This window comes from Salvelinus sp. IW2-2015, linkage group LG4q.1:29 (assembly GCF_002910315.2).
Source record: "Salvelinus sp. IW2-2015 linkage group LG4q.1:29, ASM291031v2, whole genome shotgun sequence".
NCBI lineage: Eukaryota > Metazoa > Chordata > Actinopteri > Salmoniformes > Salmonidae > Salvelinus > Salvelinus sp. IW2-2015.
In genome coordinates, this window is record NC_036842.1 from 33,012,191 (window position 1) to 33,031,592 (window position 19,402).

A 19,402-nucleotide genomic window follows, 5' to 3' on the forward strand; every position below is an offset into this window, starting at 1 on the left:
CACAGTGGGGGGTTGTAAAACTAGGGACCGGGAGTCAGAGTCCAGGGGTAGATTTTCTTTCCTTTCATTGGAGCCTCTGAGTTGCCTCTTAAGTCTCATTTATACCTGGTGCTAACATGCGTCCTTGGTCCTGATCTTATCCACATTCTGATCGTGTCGACATTGTAGCCATTGCATCTACACAGGTTAGAACCAGGTATAAACAGTGTTATTTATCCTCAGAGGCTTGTGACTTAAAAATATTTGGTGTTGCCATGCCAAGCGGTCTGCTGACTTTTCCATATCCAGACAGAGGTTTTTAAATGTAATTATGACGTGCATATTGGATTCCCAACATAGTTGAATTACACAAAAATAGTCTTCCAGGTCATAAGTACAGTACAGAAATCTGAAAATGTCTCCCTTTAAAACATGTAGAGCGAATATAGGTAATTAAACCACCATTTTGGATGCCAAATTGGATTTGTGGTCAAATCTAGGGGAGGCTAACGTAATTGCAAGAGTAGGTGCTTAACATAAAATCCACAGAGGAACCTCTGACTGGAAAATATGATTAGTTTCAGTATCTGACGCTCGATCACACCGATAGTGTCATTGCATTTTGGTACTCCAGAAGTATATTCATTTCCAATGAAAGGCTGATTTTGCCTTGCAGCATTGCGTTGCAGAGGCAGTTGCAGTGCGTTCTGTGTGGTGCGTATGTTGGATTTATCAAACGTATGCATCAAACTGTATGAGTAGATGGCTTGACAGAAATGGTAGCAGAAGGTGAATGTTGAACTTTTGTTGCACACATATCCAGATGATGCTGCATACAATTTTGCGCAGCTATGCTATAGGTGTGATTTAGGAGCAAGGCCACTTGTTTTCATTAGAGCCGATTACAATAGCCACAATACACAGCACTAAATGAGAGCAGATTTGACTTGGACTATTGAATCAGCTAGCAAAAAGTAAAGCTTACATTCATCATAAATATTCATAGTTGATATTTCGCCTATTGTATCTCTTTGTTTACAGAACTATATTTCCAAGATGAAGTGTATTTCTGTTAGTGTATGTAGGGCAGACGACCGACTACTTGTAGTCCACATTTTAGAAATATCAGAGCTTGTAATATTGGGTTACATGAGCTCCTGTGGCCCATCCCCCCTCCAGCCAGCCGTTGTTCTGCACTTTTTGACTTTAGGGAGTGTGTCACAATATCTATAAATTTAACCACTTTTGCAGTAGAATATTTTTACACAACCATCCATTTCATAAATGGGAGACGTTAGAGATATGGAAAAGCATGGTTGTACCTTCGGTAGGGGTATCTCAAAAACTAAAGCCCTTTTTGACGATTGACCACTAGCCTATGTATCACTAGCACAGGTGGCTGGTGGCACCTTAATTGGGGAGGACAGGCTCATAGTAATGGCTGGAATGGAATTAATAGAATGGTATCGAACACATCAAACACGTTTTCTATGCGTTTGATACCAATCCATTAACTCCATTCCCGACATTGTCCTCTCAGAACCCTCTTGTGGTCACTAGAATGTTTACCTATAACCCACTGCTGGGTGTGTCCGTGATAATCAACTGCCTGGATATCATGAAAACTGACTTCTTCTTTTTTAAATTTCAATTCTTAGGTCCACCTGGTCCTGTTGTTGTGTTAGCGGGGAATTATGTAATTTTGCCCCGTAACCTCCAACCCAGCATCAGTGCTGTGGGCATGAAGGTACAGTGGCACAGACCAGATATGGCCTTCGCTACTGTCCATCTTTATGAAAACCAGAGAGACATAGATGAGGGGCCGAGTGACTCCTACAGAGGAAGAACAGCTCTGTTCAAAGAGGACCTTCAGAGAGGCAACATTTCATTAAAACTGATCCAAGTGAAACTCTCTAACGAGGGGAAATTTAAATGCTCGGGTCAGATGCCGACCTGGTTTGAGGAGGCTGATCTTGAAGTTTCTGTTAAAGGCATGAGTAATTCAGATGCAAAACATTATAAATTGTTTGTCAAATTGACTTCCATCTATTGATTACATGTTTAAGCAGGGATGCAATCCCAGTCCTTAACACTGACAATATTTAAATGAATCATGTGACATATGATGCACTTTAAGGGATGTTGTTAGTTAGAATTTAGAAGAAGGACTCTTGGTTAAACATCAGCAATTGTGATTGTTTATTGATAGTACATTTACAATACAGGTCTTTGATTTTCCCCAATGTAAGTTTAACTGCCTGTCACATAAGTAAAAATTATATTGTGATCCATATTTACTTCTGTGTAGATGCAGGATCCATACCACTGGTCTCCATTGTGGAAACAAAGGGCAGTGGCCTGGATCTGATATGTAAATCTACAGGCTGGCACCCTGAGCCGGAAGTGGTGTGGCTGGACAGCGAAGGAGGTATCCTCACTTCTGAACCTGCAGAGACACACAGGGACGCTGATGACTTCTATACTGTGACAGGACATGTGGTTGTTTACAGCAGTGACACCAACAGCTTCATCTGCAGAGTTCAACAGAAGCTGATCGATCACACAACACAAGCTGAGATGAATATTCCAGGTAAGTACTGTTATTTCAGTAAGAGTAGGAGAGTAGGACAGAATTTCACCCTAAAACATCAAATAAAACCATCACATCACATTCTGCAGGGTATGCCTAGTACATATACATTATTGTTCATTGTTCAAGGGTAATTGATAATTTTGCTGTCACAATATACAACTTCAAACAGAGACAAAGCTGGGAGCACAGCTGAAGGAGTGCCATGGGACAATGAGAAAACTAGATGAAAGTTCACCCTGTCTTCCTTCTGTAGGCATCATGATGCTTAAAACTATTTTTTGTTTCAGGTGATTTGTTTCCTAAAACACCCATTGGGATCTATATTGTGGCCAGAGTTGGTGTTTTCATAGTTTCTCTGATTGCTCTGTTCATAGCGGTTATCAGGCGGAAACAGAAAAGGAGAATGAGAGGTAAGTCATAATTATGTTTAATGTGGAACCAATAACTGTTCAACATAATCACCCTTTTAAAACAAGCATGTTTTCAGCATGTTTTCTGCTGTCTGGAGGCAGTCATTTGTCATAGGCACTGCCCATCCGAACAATAAAGGAATAATACGCCACAAAACAAGGATTTTTTAAATGTAATTATCAACAATGCCTACATTTCATATCTACAGAGGTGGAGGATTTGTTACCACAGGATCTGATATGGCTATACTTTAAGCTTTCTATCTGGAGCAGGAAATTCTGGATTATTTTGTTATTAAATTAGCTTGTTAACACATCAAGCCCTCTTCCTGGAACAAACCCTTGATGCTTTTGTTCCAAGCCTCCAAAACCCAAACAGGATAACATCATCAATATACCTGACCCACCCGACTGTATTCCTGCAGAACCCTTCTTCCCATAGTCAAAGAAACGAGTTGGCATTATTTAGGGGCAAAGCAGGGCCTTATGACTGTACCCTTGACCTAAAAGTTAAGTCACTATAAAGTCATTTGGTCTTGGTCACAGGTAATGCCGACTAGAACAAGAGGTTTTTGATGGAAGCATACAGTAAACAAAGTAACATTTCTTGGTTAATGTTTCATAACCAGCTCATATACAATACATTCAATTAAGTACCTAACCTGCTTTTCTTACATTTTCAGGTAATGCGTAGAGTCGGGGTAAGTTACTATGTTACAGCTGTTTTTGGTCATTTATACCCATTGACTCATGAAGAATGTCATTAATAAATGACTCATGAGCTTAGTTCAACTGTCTTACTCTAATCCACAACCAAATCTCCCATGAACGCTGGCCTTTGACAGTCTAAGTCTGTCTCAAGAGATTATTGAAAACAACCTGTTAGGTTCTAAATGAACCTAGTGAAACTCACAGACGATTAGTAAAGCTTAAACCAAGTGTATTCACCCATTGGGTCATACATACAGCTGCATAAGACAAAAGACATATTCACACAAACACTGATGTTTAACCCATTCTCCTATACTCTGTCTCCTCCTAAACATCTGAACAGCCACTGCATCTCTGTTGCTAGACAGAACCTTGGTGATATCTGTTCTTCCTCACTTCATCTGACCTGAATTCGGCCCCAAATTGCTCACTCCTCCCCAACTCACAGCTGTCATGTTGACTTGTACAAGACTGTGTCTCTTCTCCTCCCATAGGACCCCTGATGGCTAACAATAACATATCCGGACAGAATGTAAACATTATACATTCCCCTCTCTCCCTCAGTGACATGAAAAAGGTTATTTCATATTTTGAAGTTTAAAAGTCAGTTCCCAACAAACCCATAGCTTTAAATTGTGGTTAAAATGATCATGTTGACCTCATGCATTCATACAGCTGTAGCTCCATCTATACATTTCAGAGTGGTTACTGTACATGTGGCGGGGCTACCTATTGGTTCTTTAAGAAATGGCTAACCATATCTTTCTTTTAACCAAGTTTCCACTTACTAAGACTGTTTGTTCTCAATCAAGCCTGACAGGTTTAAGTTGATATTTGGGTTATTTAGTTACTTTCAGCAGTCCAGGCTCAAAAATACCCCAAATGACTCCATTAGCCTCACTCTGTGCAAGAGAATTATAGCTGCAAGTTGCTAAATAACACAAATATAGGGCCTCCTGAGTGGCACAGCGGTCTAAGGCACTGCAGTGCTTGAGGCGTCACTACAGATCCGGATTCGATCCCGAGCTGTGTCGCAGCCGGCCGCGACCGGAAGACCCATGAGTCGACGTTAAAGGATGGTTTGGCCGGCCAGGTTGTCCTTGTCCCATCGAAGCTCTAGCGACTCCTGTGGCTGGCCGGGCACATGCACACAAACATGGTCGCCAGTTGTACGGTGTTCCCTCCGACACATTGGTGCGGCTGGGTTCCGGGTTAAGTGGGCATTGTGTCAAGAAGCAGTGCGGCTTGGCAGGGTCGTGTTTCGGGGGTTGCCTGGCTCTCGACCTTCGCCTCTCCCGAGTCCGTAGGGGAGTTGCAACGATGGAATAAAACTGTAACTACCAATTGGATATCACGAAATTGGGGAGAAAAAGGGGTACAAGTTAAACATTTTTTTTTAAAGAACCCAATTATGCACTTAAAAAAACTGTCTTGGTGGATCGTCAATAGAATAGCTAAGCAAAAAATCGAATTGTGTCTAGCCTGAACCATCCCTGTGTGTGTAGTCTATGTCTGTGTGTGGATGAATTGACTATTTTGGCAAAGTTATTATATGTAAAGGTTAAAGGAATCACAATGTGTCATACCAGGTGTGACTGATGATATTAAAGATGTCCAAAATGACACAACACATTATTTACCATTCATTTCTATTCGGCACAACATAATTCGAAACACAACCAAAACAAACTGCAAATACATCCAACAAGTTTGTAAAGTCAGAAACTTGATGTAGTCAGTTGTGCTAGGAATATGGGACCAAACACTAAACTTTTTACTAAATTGAATACACTATAAGTGAATTAGTCCAAATACGTATGGCACCTTCAAATGGGGGGACTAGATACATAAAGTGCATTCATTTCTAAACGGTAAAACAGATATGTATGAAAATACCCTCAAATAAAAGGTGACATTCTGTCCTGTAAAACATTTGATCTCAAAATCCAAAATGCTGGAGTATAGAGACAAATTAAAAGTTTTAGCTTCACTGTCCAAATAAACACGAAGGGGATCGTATATCGTTGGGAATCTAGTATTTGCTTAGTTTTGAATCCATTATAATATCTCCAGTCCTACAGATTAGAATAGACCATGACATTCAGAATCCCTGGTTCTGTTATTGCAAAATGTAATTGTAAAGTGAAACGTTTAAATTGATCAGTTATATTCAAAAAGTATGTCTGTGATATGCACACAGGCTCTGATCTTAGGATTTGTCTCTTGTCTCCGTCCAAAGGGATGTTATGGCCCCCAGGATACAACTGCTGAAACGTGGTGAGTTGGATTCTTCACGTAAACCTATTTTATACCCTATGTATGTACTCAACACAAGCTACTGTGAAACTTCATTTAATAGCCTGGCCGTTTATTTGCCTAAACTACTAAGCTGTCCGGCGTTTGTTGGAGACGTACAGTACTGGAGGCTGGGATTTCATGCTGTTTAGGGTGTGAAAAGCCGAACTCTACAAGTTGGTAAAAACAGCTACTGTCATGAATAACTTCTGTCATCGATAGCCATGTTTGATATTTAAAACATGAATAACTTCTGTCATCGATAGCCCTGTTTGATATTTAAAACATGAATAACTTCTGTCATCGATAGCCCTGTTTGATATTTAAAACATGAATAACTTCTGTCATCGATAGCCCTGTTTGATATTTAAAACATGAATTGCAAAAGTGGTGAAGTGATCGTTCTTGCTTGTTGCACAGATCAAACATTCCCTACTATTCTGCGTGAGGTACAGATAGGCTATGAAATTCCAAAGGAGCATACCAGCGAAATGCTTGTCTGTGTATTTACATTTTTTTGACATGGCGTCTGTTAGAGACCAGCTTTATTTGCTAAAGTGTGAAACAATGCTCGGCCATTATAAGAGACCTGTGCTTTTTGACAACTCTTACGTTTTGTAGAAGTTGTACGATATGCAAACGTGTGCATCAACGTAATAATTAAATGCAAGATCACCATTCTGCCCAGCTAATTGCGTTCTTGTGTTCAAATCAAATGTATTGCTCACATACACGTGTTTAGCAGATGTTATTGCGGGTGTAGCGAAATGCTTTTACTTCTAGCTCCGACAGTGCAGTAATATCTAACAAGTAATATCTAACAATTTCACAACATGTACCTAAAATACACGTAAATCTAAGTAAGGAATGGATTAAGAATATACATATATGTCAGAGGGGCATTGGACTAAGATACAGTGGCATAGAATAGAGTATAGTATATACATATGAGATGGGTGACGCAATATTTACACACAATTAAAGTGACTAAGATACCATAGAATAGTATTGTAATGAAACAGCAGGGAGCAGGCCTCGAAACCTTGACCTTCTAGCCCAAAGTCCAGCTCGCTATCGACTGTGCCGCATGATAGTGCTGCAGAGTCGATATCCACGCTTATAAACCCAGGGTCGTTACAGTATAGAGTACAGTTTACACAAATGAGATGAGTAATGCAAGATACTGTCACACCCTGACCATAGTTTGCTTTGTATGTTTTATGTTTTGTTTGGTCAGGGTGTGATCTGAGTGGGCATTCTATGTTGTATGTCTAGTTTGTCTGTTTCTGTGTTTGGCCTGATATGGTTCTCAATCAGAGGCAGGTGTTAGTCGTTGTCTCTGATTGGGAACCATATTTAGATAGCCTGTTTTGTCATTGTGGGTTGTGGGTGATTGTCTATGTGTAGTGTTTGTGTCAGCATGATTGTTCATTAGYTTCACGGTTGTCACTTTGTTGTTTTTGTAGTGTTCAGTTTTTCCATTAAAATGACGAACACTTACCACGCTGCGTATTGGTCCTCCGATCCTTCTCGCTTCTCCTCGTCAGATGAGGAGGACGAAGACAGCCGTGACAGATACGGAGACATTATTAAAGTGGCTAGTGTTTCATTTCCTTAAAGTGGCCAGTGATTCCTAATCTATGTCTATAGGCAGCAGCCTCTGATGTGCTGGAGATGGCTGTTTAACAGTCAGTGGTGTAGTATAGAATACAATACAGTATATACATATGAAATGGGTGATGCAATATGTAAACACAATTTAAAAGTGACTAAGATACCGTAGAATAGTGTGTAGTGCAGTTTATACATATGAGATGAGTAATCCTAGATACGGAACATTATTAAAGTGGCTAGAGATCCATTTCTAAAAGTGGCCAGTGATTCCTAATCTATGTCTATAGGCATGTCAAACAGACTGGGATAGGGAGAGATTGAATATATCTGTGAACACACCAGCCAGCTGGTCTGCTCGTGCTCTGAGGACACGGTTAGGGATACCATATAGGCCGGCAGCCGTGCGAGGGTTGACAGGCTTAAATGTCTTTCTCTGGTCGGCCATGGAGAAGGAGAGCCCACAGTCCTTGATAGCGGGCCGCGTGTTGTGTACTTCTTTAGGGTATAAATAAGGCTTTATCACTAGGAAATATTATGGCAAAATGGTTGATTCACATCACTTTGATGGGTACTCCATGTATGCTAGGAGTACCCCACCATACAAACAGGGACCATTTGCAATCATACATAGGCTACACAATCTTCCTATGATAAAATCTCTTGGAAGTTGAGGGTGGGAAAGGAGCCTGAGTATTACTTTCCTAGTGTATTTCTGAGTAAAGCAAGGACATACCATTTTCCTTCCCTTATGTTTGATTTGTCTGTACACAAGTTATGTTCCGGGTCAATTTGATCCAGTACAGTAAGTATCTAAATGTTGCTGAGAATGTCCTCTTTCAGATGCTCTTTTCCCAGGGTTGATAGCCCCAACCGTTCAAAAGCCAAAGTAATACATCCGTCAGATTGAAAAACTCAGTTTAGCTCAACCTCAGATTAGTGTTACTTCTGAACGTCATAGGGAAATGATACCTATATCTGTGTGGCCGGAATAGTCGCAGCACTTCTGTGCAGGAAGCAGCTTGTTTCTAGGACACACCGTTCAAGTTATATAGTGCTAGGTCAAGGTCAGATTGTGGGGCTCAAATTGCAAGGTTGAGACCCGTATCGAGGAGAGTAGATGAAGTTTGATGACCCTTCATAGTAGTATTTTACTGATTTCAAACGGGAAAAAACAAGGAAAGGGTTCATTTAGGGCTGTGTATTGGGGCGGCAGGTAGCCTAGTGGTTAGAGCACTGGGCCAGAAAGTTTGCTGCATCGAATCCCCGAGCTGACAAGGTAAAAATCTGGCCTTCTTCCCCTTAACAAGGCAGTTAACCCACTGTTCCCTGGTAGGCCATCATTGCAAATAAGAATTTGTTCTTAACTGACTTGCATAGTTAAATAAAAAATATTGAAAAATCAACAAATATTGGCAGGGACCACACATTATGATACGGAAAGTATTCAGACGTCTTGACTTTTTCCACACATTCTAAAATTGACTAAATTACACACAATACCTCATAATGACAAAGCAACAACAGGTTTTTAGAAATGTTTGCTAATGTATAAAATAAAAAAATAGAAACCCAATGGTCGCTCTGACAGAGCTCCAAAGTTCCTCTGTGAAGATGGGAGAACCTTCCAGAAGGACAACCATCTCTGCAGCACTCCACATTTACATTTACATTTAAGTCATTTAGCAGACGCTCTTATCCAGAGCGACTTACAAATTGGTGCATTCACCTTATGATATCCAGTGGAACAACCACTTTACAATAGTGCATCTAACTCTTTTAAGGGGGGGGGGGGTTAGAAGGATTACTTTATCCTATCCTAGGTATTCCTTAAAGAGGTGGGGTTTCAGGTGTCTCCGGAAGGTGGTGATTGACTCCGCTGACCTGGCGTCGTGAGGGAGTTTGTTCCACCATTGGGGTGCCAGAGCAGCGAACAGTTTTGACTGGGCTGAGCGGGAACTGTACTTCCTCAGAGGTAGGGAGGCGAGCAGGCCAGAGGTGGATGAACGCAGTGCCCTTGTTTGGGTGTAGGGCCTGATCAGAGCCTGAAGGTACGGAGGTGCCGTTCCCCTCACAGCTCCGTAGGCAAGCACCATGGTCTTGTAGCGGATGCGAGCTTCAACTGGAAGCCAGTGGAGAGAGCGGAGGAGCGGGGTGACGTGAGAGAACTTGGGAAGGTTGAACACCAGACGGGCTGCGGCGTTCTGGATGAGTTGTAGGGGTTTAATGGCACAGGCAGGGAGCCCAGCCAACAGCGAGTTGCAGTACTCCAGATGGGAGATGACAAGTGCCTGGATTAGGACCTGCGCCGCTTCCTGTGTGAGGCAGGGTCGTACTCTACGAATGTTGTAGAGCATGAACCTACAGGAACGGGTCACCGCCTTGATGTTAGTTGAGAACGACAGGGTGTTGTCCAGGATCACGCCAAGGTTCTTAGCACTCTGGGAGGAGGACACGAATCAGGCCACTCCACCAATCAGGCCTTTGTGGTAGAGTGGCCAGACGGAAGCCACTCCTCAGTAAAAGGCACAGCCCGCTTGGAGTTTTTCAAAAGGCATCCAAAGACTCTCAGACTGTGAGAAACAAGATTCTCTGGTCTGATGAAACCAAGATTGAACTATTTTGCCTGAATGCCAAGTCGTCACATTTGGAGGAAACCTGGCACTATCCCTACGGTGAAGCTTGGGGGTGGCAGCTTCATGCTTTGTGGATGTTTTTCAGTGGAAGGGAGACTAGTCAAGATTGAGGGAAAGATGAACGGAGCAAAGTACAGAGAGATCCTTGAAGAAAACCTGCTCCACAGTGCTCAGGACCTCAGACTGGGACAAAGGTTTACCCTAAGCACACAGCCAAGACAACACAGGAGTGCCTTAGGGACAAGTCTCTGAATGTCCTTGAGTGCCCAAGCCAGAGACCGGTCTTGAACCCAATCGAACCTCTCTGGAGAGACCTGAAAATAGCTGTGCAGCAACACTCCCCATCCAACCTGACAGAGTTTGAGAGGATCTGTAGAGAAGAATGGGATAAACTCCCCAAATACAGGTGTGCCAAGCTTGTAGTGTCATACTCAAGAAGAATCAAGGCTGTAATCGCTTGCCAAAGGTGCTTCAACAAAGTACTGAGTAAAGGGTCTGAATACTTATGTAAATGCGATATTTCATGTAAATGTACATTTGCTAAACATTCTGAAAACCTGTTTTTATTTTGTCATTATGGGGTATTGTGTGTACAGTCGTGGCCAAAAGTTTTGAGAATGACACAAATATACATTTTCACAAAGTCTGCTGCCTCAGTTTGTATGATGGCAATTTGCATATACTCCAGAATGTTATGAACAGTGATCAGATGAATTGCAATTAACTGCAAAGTCCCTCTTTGCCATGCAAATTAACTGAATCCCCCAAAAAACATTTCCACTGCATTTCAGCCCTGCCACAAAAGGACCGGCTAACATCATGTCAGTGACTCTCTCATTTACACAGGTGTGAGTGTTGACGAGGACAAGGCTGGAGATCACTGTCATGCTGATTGAGTTCGAATAACAGACTGGAAGCTTCAAAAGGAGGGTGGTGCTTGGAATCATTGTTCTTCCTCTGTCAACCATGGTTACCTGCAAGGAAACACGTGCCGTCATCATTTCTTTGCACAAAAAGGGCTTCACAGGCAAGGATATTGCTGCCAGTAAGATTGCACCTAAATCAACCATTTATCGAATCATCAAGAACTTCAAGGAGAGCGGTTCAATTGTTGTGAAGAAGGCTTCAGGGCGCCCAAGGAAGTCCAGCAAGTGCCAGGACCGTCTCCTAAAGTTGATTCAGCTGCGGGATCGAGGCACCACCAGTACAGAGCTTGCTCAGGAATGGCAGCAGGCAGGCCAAAGAAGCCACTTCTCTCCAGGAAAAACATCAGGGACAGACTGATATTCTGCAAAAGGTACAGGGATTGGACTGCTGAGGACTGGGGTAAAGTCATTTTCTCTCATGAATCCCCTTTCCGATTGTTTGGGGCATCCGGAATAAAGCTTGTCCGGAAAGACAAGGTGAGCGCTACCATCAGTCCTGTGTCATGCCAACAGTAAAACATCCTGAGACCATTCATGTGTGGGGTTGCTTCTCAGCCAAGGGAGTGGGCTCACTGACAATTTTGCCTAAGAACACAGCCATGAATAAAGAATGGTACCAACACATCCTCCGAGAGCAACTTCTCCCAACCATCAAGGAACAGTTTGGTGACGAACAATGCATGCTTTTCCAGCATGATGGCGCACCTTGCCATAAGGCAAAAGTGATAACTAAGTGGCTCGGGGAACAAAACATCAATATTTTGGGTCCATGGCCAGGAAACTCCCCAGACCTTAATCCCATTGAGAACTTGTGGTCAATCTTCAAGAGGCGGGTGGACAAACAAAAACCCACAAATTCTGACAAACTCCAAGCATTGATTTTGCAAGAATGGAGTGCCATCAGTCAGGATGTGGCCCAGAAGTTAATTGACAGCATGCCAGGGCGGATTGAGGAGATCTTGAAAAAGAAGGCTCAACACTGCAAATATTGACTCTTTGCATCAACTTCATGTAATTGTCAATAAAAGCCTTTGACACTTATGAAATGCTTGTAATTATACTTCAGTATTCCATAGTAACATCTGACAAAAATATCTAAAGACACTGAAGCAGCAAACTTTGTGGAAATTATTATTTGTGTCATTCTCAAAACTTTTGGCCACGACTGTAGATTGATGAGAGGAAAAAAAACTATTTAATCCATTTTAGAATAAGGATGTAATGTAAAACATTTTGGGGAAAAAGTCAAGGGGTCTGAATAATTTCCGAATGGGTTGTAGGTCACGATTCGGTACATATGGCTGTTCTGTATTCAATTCTTAATTAAATTGGCAGTAAGAAAAACTTTTGCCTGGTTAATCTGCGATAGAGACAGTAACCAGGTTCCCATCCAACCTTTTTATGCGAGTAAAGTACATGTCGGATATAGAACATTTCATGACAGTCCCGATGGAAACCGCTAATTTGTCTGTTAACTTTCCAAATATCGATAAAACAAAATACTCTAAACAAGGTGTGATGTTTTTGTGTCTGTAAAATGAATAATGCGAGAAATGGCGGTGGAAACGCATTTTTCTGGAAATATTGATATAGTAACCATCATCATATCTAAGTGAATTTGGGAGTCACGCGATGACATGTGTGGTCCGCCTACTACGACTCAGGAAACGATGCAGTTTATTAGGCTGCAGATTAAATAAATTATGATGAATTTCACAGTGTGGTGAAAGTGCACGGTGAAAAGCTTGATGCTCTTTTATATATCGAAGTTCTTATTCTGGTGACATGATGAATAATGTTTGGCTGCCGTTTGACAAATAAAAATATATTTTGTCCATAATAATCTCATTGTGTAGACTATACCCGCACTGTATCTAAACTGTTGGCTAGAGCGCACGTGCCAAGACCAGAGTGGGCACATTCGATATATAATGTCATTTTTTGGGGGACAAAACCATCAGTAGAGTTGAAAATGTGATGGAACAACCGGCAGTGGCCACAACTGCTACACCACCTCAGCCCACATATTAGTCAAAGTATACGGTGCATTCAGAAAGTATTCAGGCCCCTTGACTTTTTCCACATTTTGTTAAGTTAGACTTATTCGAAAATTGATTAAATTAATTGTTTTACTCATCAATCTACACACAATACCCCATAATTGTCACGTCCTGACCTTAGTTCCTTTTTTATGTCTCTATTTTGGTTTGGTCAGGGCGTGAGTTGGGGTGGGCATTCTATGTTTTTCATTCTATGTTTTGTATTTCTATGTGTTTGGCCTGGTATGGTTCCCAATCAGAGGCAGCTGTCTATCGTTGTCTCTGATTGAGAACCATACTTAGGTAGCCTTTTCCCACCTGGTGTTTGTGGGTAGTTGTTTTCTGTTTTCTGTTGTGTGTCTTCACCAGCCAGAACTGTTTCGGTCGTTCTCTTTGTTATTTTTGTTATTTCAGTGTTCATTAAATAAATATGGACACGTACCACGCTGCACCTTGGTCCTCTCCTTCCAACAGCCGTTACAGAACTACCCACCACCAACGGACCAAGCAGCATGGTAAGGAGGAGCAGAGGGTTCAGGACTCCTGGACTTGGGAGGAGATATTGGACGGTAAGGGACCCTGGAGACAGGCTGGGGAATATCGCCGCCCGAAAGCTGAACTGGAGGCGGCGAAATCGGAGAGGTGGCGATATGAGGTAAGGCAGTGCAGCAGGCACGAGAGGCAGCCCCAACATTTTGGGGGGGGCACACGGGGAGATTGGCGGAGTCAGGCGATAGACCTGAGCCAACTCCCCGTGCTTACCGGAAGAAGCGTAGTACTGGTCAGGCACCGTGTTATGCGGTGAAGCGCACGGTGTCACCAGTGCTCGCTCATAGCCCGGAGCGCTATAGGCCAGCCCCCCGCAAGTGCCATGCGACAGTAGGCATCCACCCAGGGCGGATTGTGCCAGCCCAGTGTGTTTGGTCTCCGGTGCGCCGTTTCGGCCCAGGGTATCCTGCGCCGGCTCTGCGTACTGTGTCTCCGGGGCGCTGGGAGGGTGCTGTTCATCCTATGCCTGTGCCCCGCCCGTGCCGAGCGAAAGTGGGCATTGAGCCTAATGGAGAGGTGCGAGCGGTAAGCACCAGATCTCCAGTGCTCTTCCACAGCCCGGTTCGACCTGTGCCTGCATTCTGGAGGGGCCGGGCTAAAGTGGGCATTCAGCCTGGAGGAGTGGTGCCTCCTCTACGCACCAGGCCTCCTGTAGGTCTCCCCAGCCTGGTGGGGCCTGTGGCAGCCCCATGCACCAGGCTGTCTCTGTGTCTCCTCCCTCCAGAGTCTCCCTCCAGCCCGGAGCCACCAGAGTCTCCCTCCAGCCCGGAGCCGCCAGAGTCTCCCTCCAGCCCGGAGCCGCCAGAGTCTCCCTCCAGCCCGGAGCCGCCAGAGTCTCCCTCCTGTCCGGAGCCGCCAGAGTCTCCCTCCTGTCCGGAGCCGCCAGAGTCTCCCTCCTGTCCGGAGCCGCCAGAGTCGCCCTCCTATTCGGGGCCCGCTGTAAGGGTCCCCAATTCGGGGTCGGCGGCGAGGGTTGCCACTCCAGAGGCGCCACCTAAGTGGGCCAAGACTAAGGTGGAGTGGGGTCTACGTCCCGCACCAGAGCCGCCACCGCGGTGAAATGCCCACCCAGACCCTCCCCTATAGGTTCAGGTTTTGCGGCCGGAGTCCGCACCTTTGGGGCCGGAGTCCGCACCTTTGTATTTCTATGTGTTTGGCCTGGTATGGTTCCCAATCAGAGGCAGCTGTCTATCGTTGTCTCTGATTGAGAACCGTACTTAGGTAGCCTTTTCCCACCTGGTGTTTGTGGGTAGTTGTTTCCTGTTTTCTGTTGTGTGTCTGCACCAGCCAGAACTGTTTCGGTCGTTCGCTTTGTTATTTTTGTTATTTCAGTGTTCATTAAATAAATATGGACACGTACCACGCTGCACCTTGGTCCTCTCCTTCCGACAGCCGTTACAATAATGACAAAGCGAAAACGGGTTTTTCGATTTTTTTTTGCAAATTTATAATAAAAAATAAACATAAATACCTTATTTACATAAGTATTCAGACCGTTTGCTATGAGACTCAAGATTGAGCTCAGGTTCATCCGATTTCCATTGATCATCCTTGAGATGTTTCCTTAACTTGATTGGATTCCACCTGTGGTCAATTCAATTGATTGGACATGATTTGGAAAGACACACCAGTTGACTGCATATCAGAGAGAAAAAAAAAGCCATGAACTCTGTAGAGTTCCAAGACAGGATTGTGTCAAGGCACAGATCTGGGGAAGGTTACCAAAAAAATGATGCAGCGTTGAAGGTCCACAAGAACATAGTGAACATCATTCTTTTTTTTACCCCATTTTTCGTGGTATCCAGTTGTTAGTAGTTACTGTCTTGTCTCATCACTGCAACTCCTGTACAGACTCGGGAGAGGCGAAGGTCGAGAGCCATGCATCCTCCGAAACACAACCCAACCAAGTCACGCTGCTTCTTAACACAGCGCGTATCCAACCCGGAAGCCAGCCGCACCAATGTGTCAGAAGAAACACCGTACACCTAGCGTCCTGGTCAGCGTGCACTGCACCCGCCACAGGAGTCACTAGTGCATGATGAGAAAAGGATATCCCTGCCGGACAAACCCTACCCTAACCCAGCTAGCATTGCGATGCAGTGCCTTAGACCACTGCGCCACCCTAGGGGGAATTAGATATATAACTTTTTTTTCCAATTTCGTGATATCCAATCGTGATATCCGATATCCGTGATATCCAATATCAAATTTCGTGATATTTACAGTCTTGTCCTATCGCTGCAACTCCCGTACAGACTCGGGAGAGGCGAAGGCCGAGAGCCATGCATCCTCCAAAACATGACCTGCCAAGCCGCACTGCTTCTTGACACACTACTTGCTTAACCCGGAAGCCTGAGTGACCTGAAGTCGGCGTGCATACGCCTAGCCGCCACAAGGAGTCGCTAGAGCGCGATAGTACAAGGACATCCCTGCCGGCCAAACCCTACCCTAACCCGGACGATGCTAGGCCAATTGTGCGCAGCCTCATTGGTCTACCAGTTGCGGCCGGCTGCTACACAGCCCGGGATCGAACTCGGCTCTGTAGTGACGCCTCTAGCACTGCGATGCAATTCCTTAGGCTGCTGCGCCACTCTGGAGGCCCGGGAAAAAATGATTTAATACATTTTAGAATAAGGCTGTAAGGTAACAAAATGTGGAAAAGTCAAGGGGTCTGAATACTTTCCGAATGCACTGTAAATACTATATTTGAATTATTGAACTATTCATTAATTTGTCCACAAGTCAAACTGACAGATAGTTGAGAATGTCATAGTGTGAACTTCACCTGCAACATCACTGATAATGTGCAAAATGTAGAAAGTTTCAACTTTTTCACTTTGCACTGCCCGCTAGAATCATATCACCTATGCATGGTTACATCGCTAATGTTACCACAAGTTGCTCTCTGTTGATAATGAATTACTTCTGCCATTTTGTCACCTCGCCTTTTCTCGCTGATATCATATCAAATCAAATCAAATGATAGTGGGACATCGTCGGTCAGCATTGATAATCATTAACTATATGTTCTCTTCCTGACTAAAATCTGTTTCTTTATAGTTAATGTACATGCCAATAAACGTGGTAAGTAGTATTTGTATGTGATCGTTTAAAGCTTCTGTATGCTCATGTTTCATATCCAAAATCGGAAGAACTTCCGTTTCTAATAGAATAATCTGTTTTCTTATGTCTGCAGAATGTCTCAAGCAACACCTAGGTAAGCATTGTGTGTGTGTGTGTGTGTGTGTGTGTGTGTGTGTGTGTGGTTGTGTGTGTGTGTGTGTTGTGGTGTGTGTGTGTGTGTGTGTGTGTGTGTGTGTGTGTGTGTGTGTGTGTGTGTGTGTTTTCTTCATGGCGTTATAGACTATAACACAAGCTGTTATAATGTTACGTGTTACCATTACAAAATGCTGTATGTTTATCCCCTTAGATTCTGTGAACAAAAATAAGTATCATGGTGAGTACAAAAGAAATCCATCAGACAGCGGGAAAGTGTTTGTGTGTGTGTGTCTGTGTGAGTGGTTTTTGGTTGTAATGCTGAGAATCTCTGTAATTGACTGTCACGACTTCTGCCGAAGTCGATGCCTCTCCTTGTTCGGGCGGTGCTCGGCGGTCGACGTCGCCAGTCTTCTAGCCATCGCCGATCCATTTTTTCATTTTCCATTTGTCTTGTCTTGTTTTTCCACACACCTGGTTCTCATTTCCCTCATTATGTGTTGTGTATTTAACCCTCTGTTTCCCCCATGTCTTTGTGTGGTATTGTTTATTCTGTTTCATGTTATGTGCACGTTAGTCTGTTACGCTGGGTTTATTGTCACGCCCTGACCTTAGAGAGCCTTTTTATTTCTCTATTTGGTTAGGGCAGGGTGTGATTTGGGTGGGCATTCTAGTTTTTCTATTTCTTTGTTTGGCCGGGTATGGTTCCCAATCAGAGGCAGCTGTCTATCGTTGTCTCTGATTGGGGATCATACTTAGGCAGCCGTTTTCCACCTTTAGTTTGTGGGATCTTGATTTTGTATAGTTACTGTGTAGCATGCAGAACATTACGTTTGTTAATATATATATATATTTTTTGGTGTTCATCAAATAAAGAAAGATGTACGCTTCCTACGCTGCACCCTGGTCTCCTCATTCCATCAACGAACGTAACAGTTATGTTAACCCAAATTGTTATTTTGTGTTTATTTTGCCGTGTGCTTTTGGTTCGCCTAAATAAAAGGCTCCGTTGGCTACCCAATATCTGCTCTCCTGCACCTGACTCCCTTACAGCCATTTTACGCATGCCTGACATTGACAGATACTTGTTGTAATCCCTTTTGATGTTTGATGCTTGAAATTATAGTCGACTAGATGTTTTATAACTGTATGATTATATAACAAAAACACAGTCTAATTTACAATCTCTGAATACTATTTGAACCATCATTTGTTCCATTCCATTCCAGTTCCTATCACCCTAATCCCTGAAACAGCACATTATTCTCTAAATGTGGAAAGACAAACAATTACAAAAGAGAAGGAAGAACAGAGATTAAAAAGTCATGCTGTCCCGGGAAATCTGCAAATAACAGGGACATCTTACTTTGTTGTGGATGTGGAACAATCATGGATTGTAGGAGTGGTCAAGATGTCCATCAACAAGGAGAAGAAAGTAAGGTTTGGACCTAAAGATGGTGCCTGGACTCTGAGGTGTGTGGAGGGTAAAGTAAGAGTTTATGATGGGACTTTTGTTTCTCTCTTCCGCACTGACAAAGATAATAAGTTGAAGAGGGTTGGGGTATTTGTAGATTATGAGAAGAATATAGTCTCCTTAACAACATGACCAACAGTGATAATACTCATATCTACTCTTATGTAGAATGCAACTTCCCAGATGAACCCCTTCATCCAATCTTTAGTGCAAGCTCAACCCTCAGGATCATTCATCATTCAGGTGCTAATGTTCAGAGTGGAGAACGTCAAGCGGTTCAGCATGGAGAACGTCAAGCGGTTCAGCGTGGAGAACGTCAAGAGGTTCAGAGTGGAGAATGTCAAGAGGTTCATAGACCTAGAAGTGACTCAATAGGATAGATGATAGCAATGTTATCAACCTATTGTTTCCACCAATCCAACCAGATCAGATCACTTTAAGAAAGAGAGAGGAAAGAAGAATTAAAAGTAGTTCAAACAGGACCCAGGTGTGAACCAATCCCTGCCTGACTGGAAGGGAAAGATGAAAACCAGCAGTACCTAGAGGGACATATTTAAGTATCCCTGGTCTAATGCATTGGCCAATGATATGATCATTATTGACTGTATTGGTGGTCACAAAGCTCTGCTGTGAATCTCTGAAATCTTATTTCTGTTAGTAATTGACATTTGGTCAATGGGTGCTTTGCCTTTTGAAGCGGTTGTCCAGGCAGCTTCTATGTATCCACTTTACCTGTTCCTTTGTTCACTTTTTTACCTGTTTTGTAAAGTACTGTTGTAATGCAAGGGCACATTTCTGCCAAAGCAGACTATAAAGTATCTTCAAAGCCCCTAACTAGACCATCATATCTTTACAGTAAGCTATGTGCTAAAATGCATGGGAATGATGTCAATGTGCTAAATGTCCCTGTAAAATATGCCAAATATGCGTATATTATATGATAATAAAATATAATTTTGTTCA

General features: G+C 43.2%; 1 protein-coding gene across 1 annotated transcript; it reads left to right on the forward strand.

Annotated features, from left to right (window-relative positions):
- The first annotated feature begins 1,597 nt into the window (after nt 1-1,597).
- LOC139024646 (butyrophilin subfamily 1 member A1-like) lies at nt 1,598-18,814 on the forward strand. The gene is made up of 5 exons (XM_070439536.1): nt 1,598-1,970; nt 2,288-2,569; nt 2,947-2,982; nt 18,366-18,454; nt 18,608-18,814. The coding sequence occupies exons 1-5, from the start codon at nt 1,598-1,600 to the stop codon at nt 18,812-18,814; spliced, it is 987 nt and encodes a 328-aa protein (XP_070295637.1).
- Nucleotides 18,815-19,402: the final 588 nt, after the last annotated feature.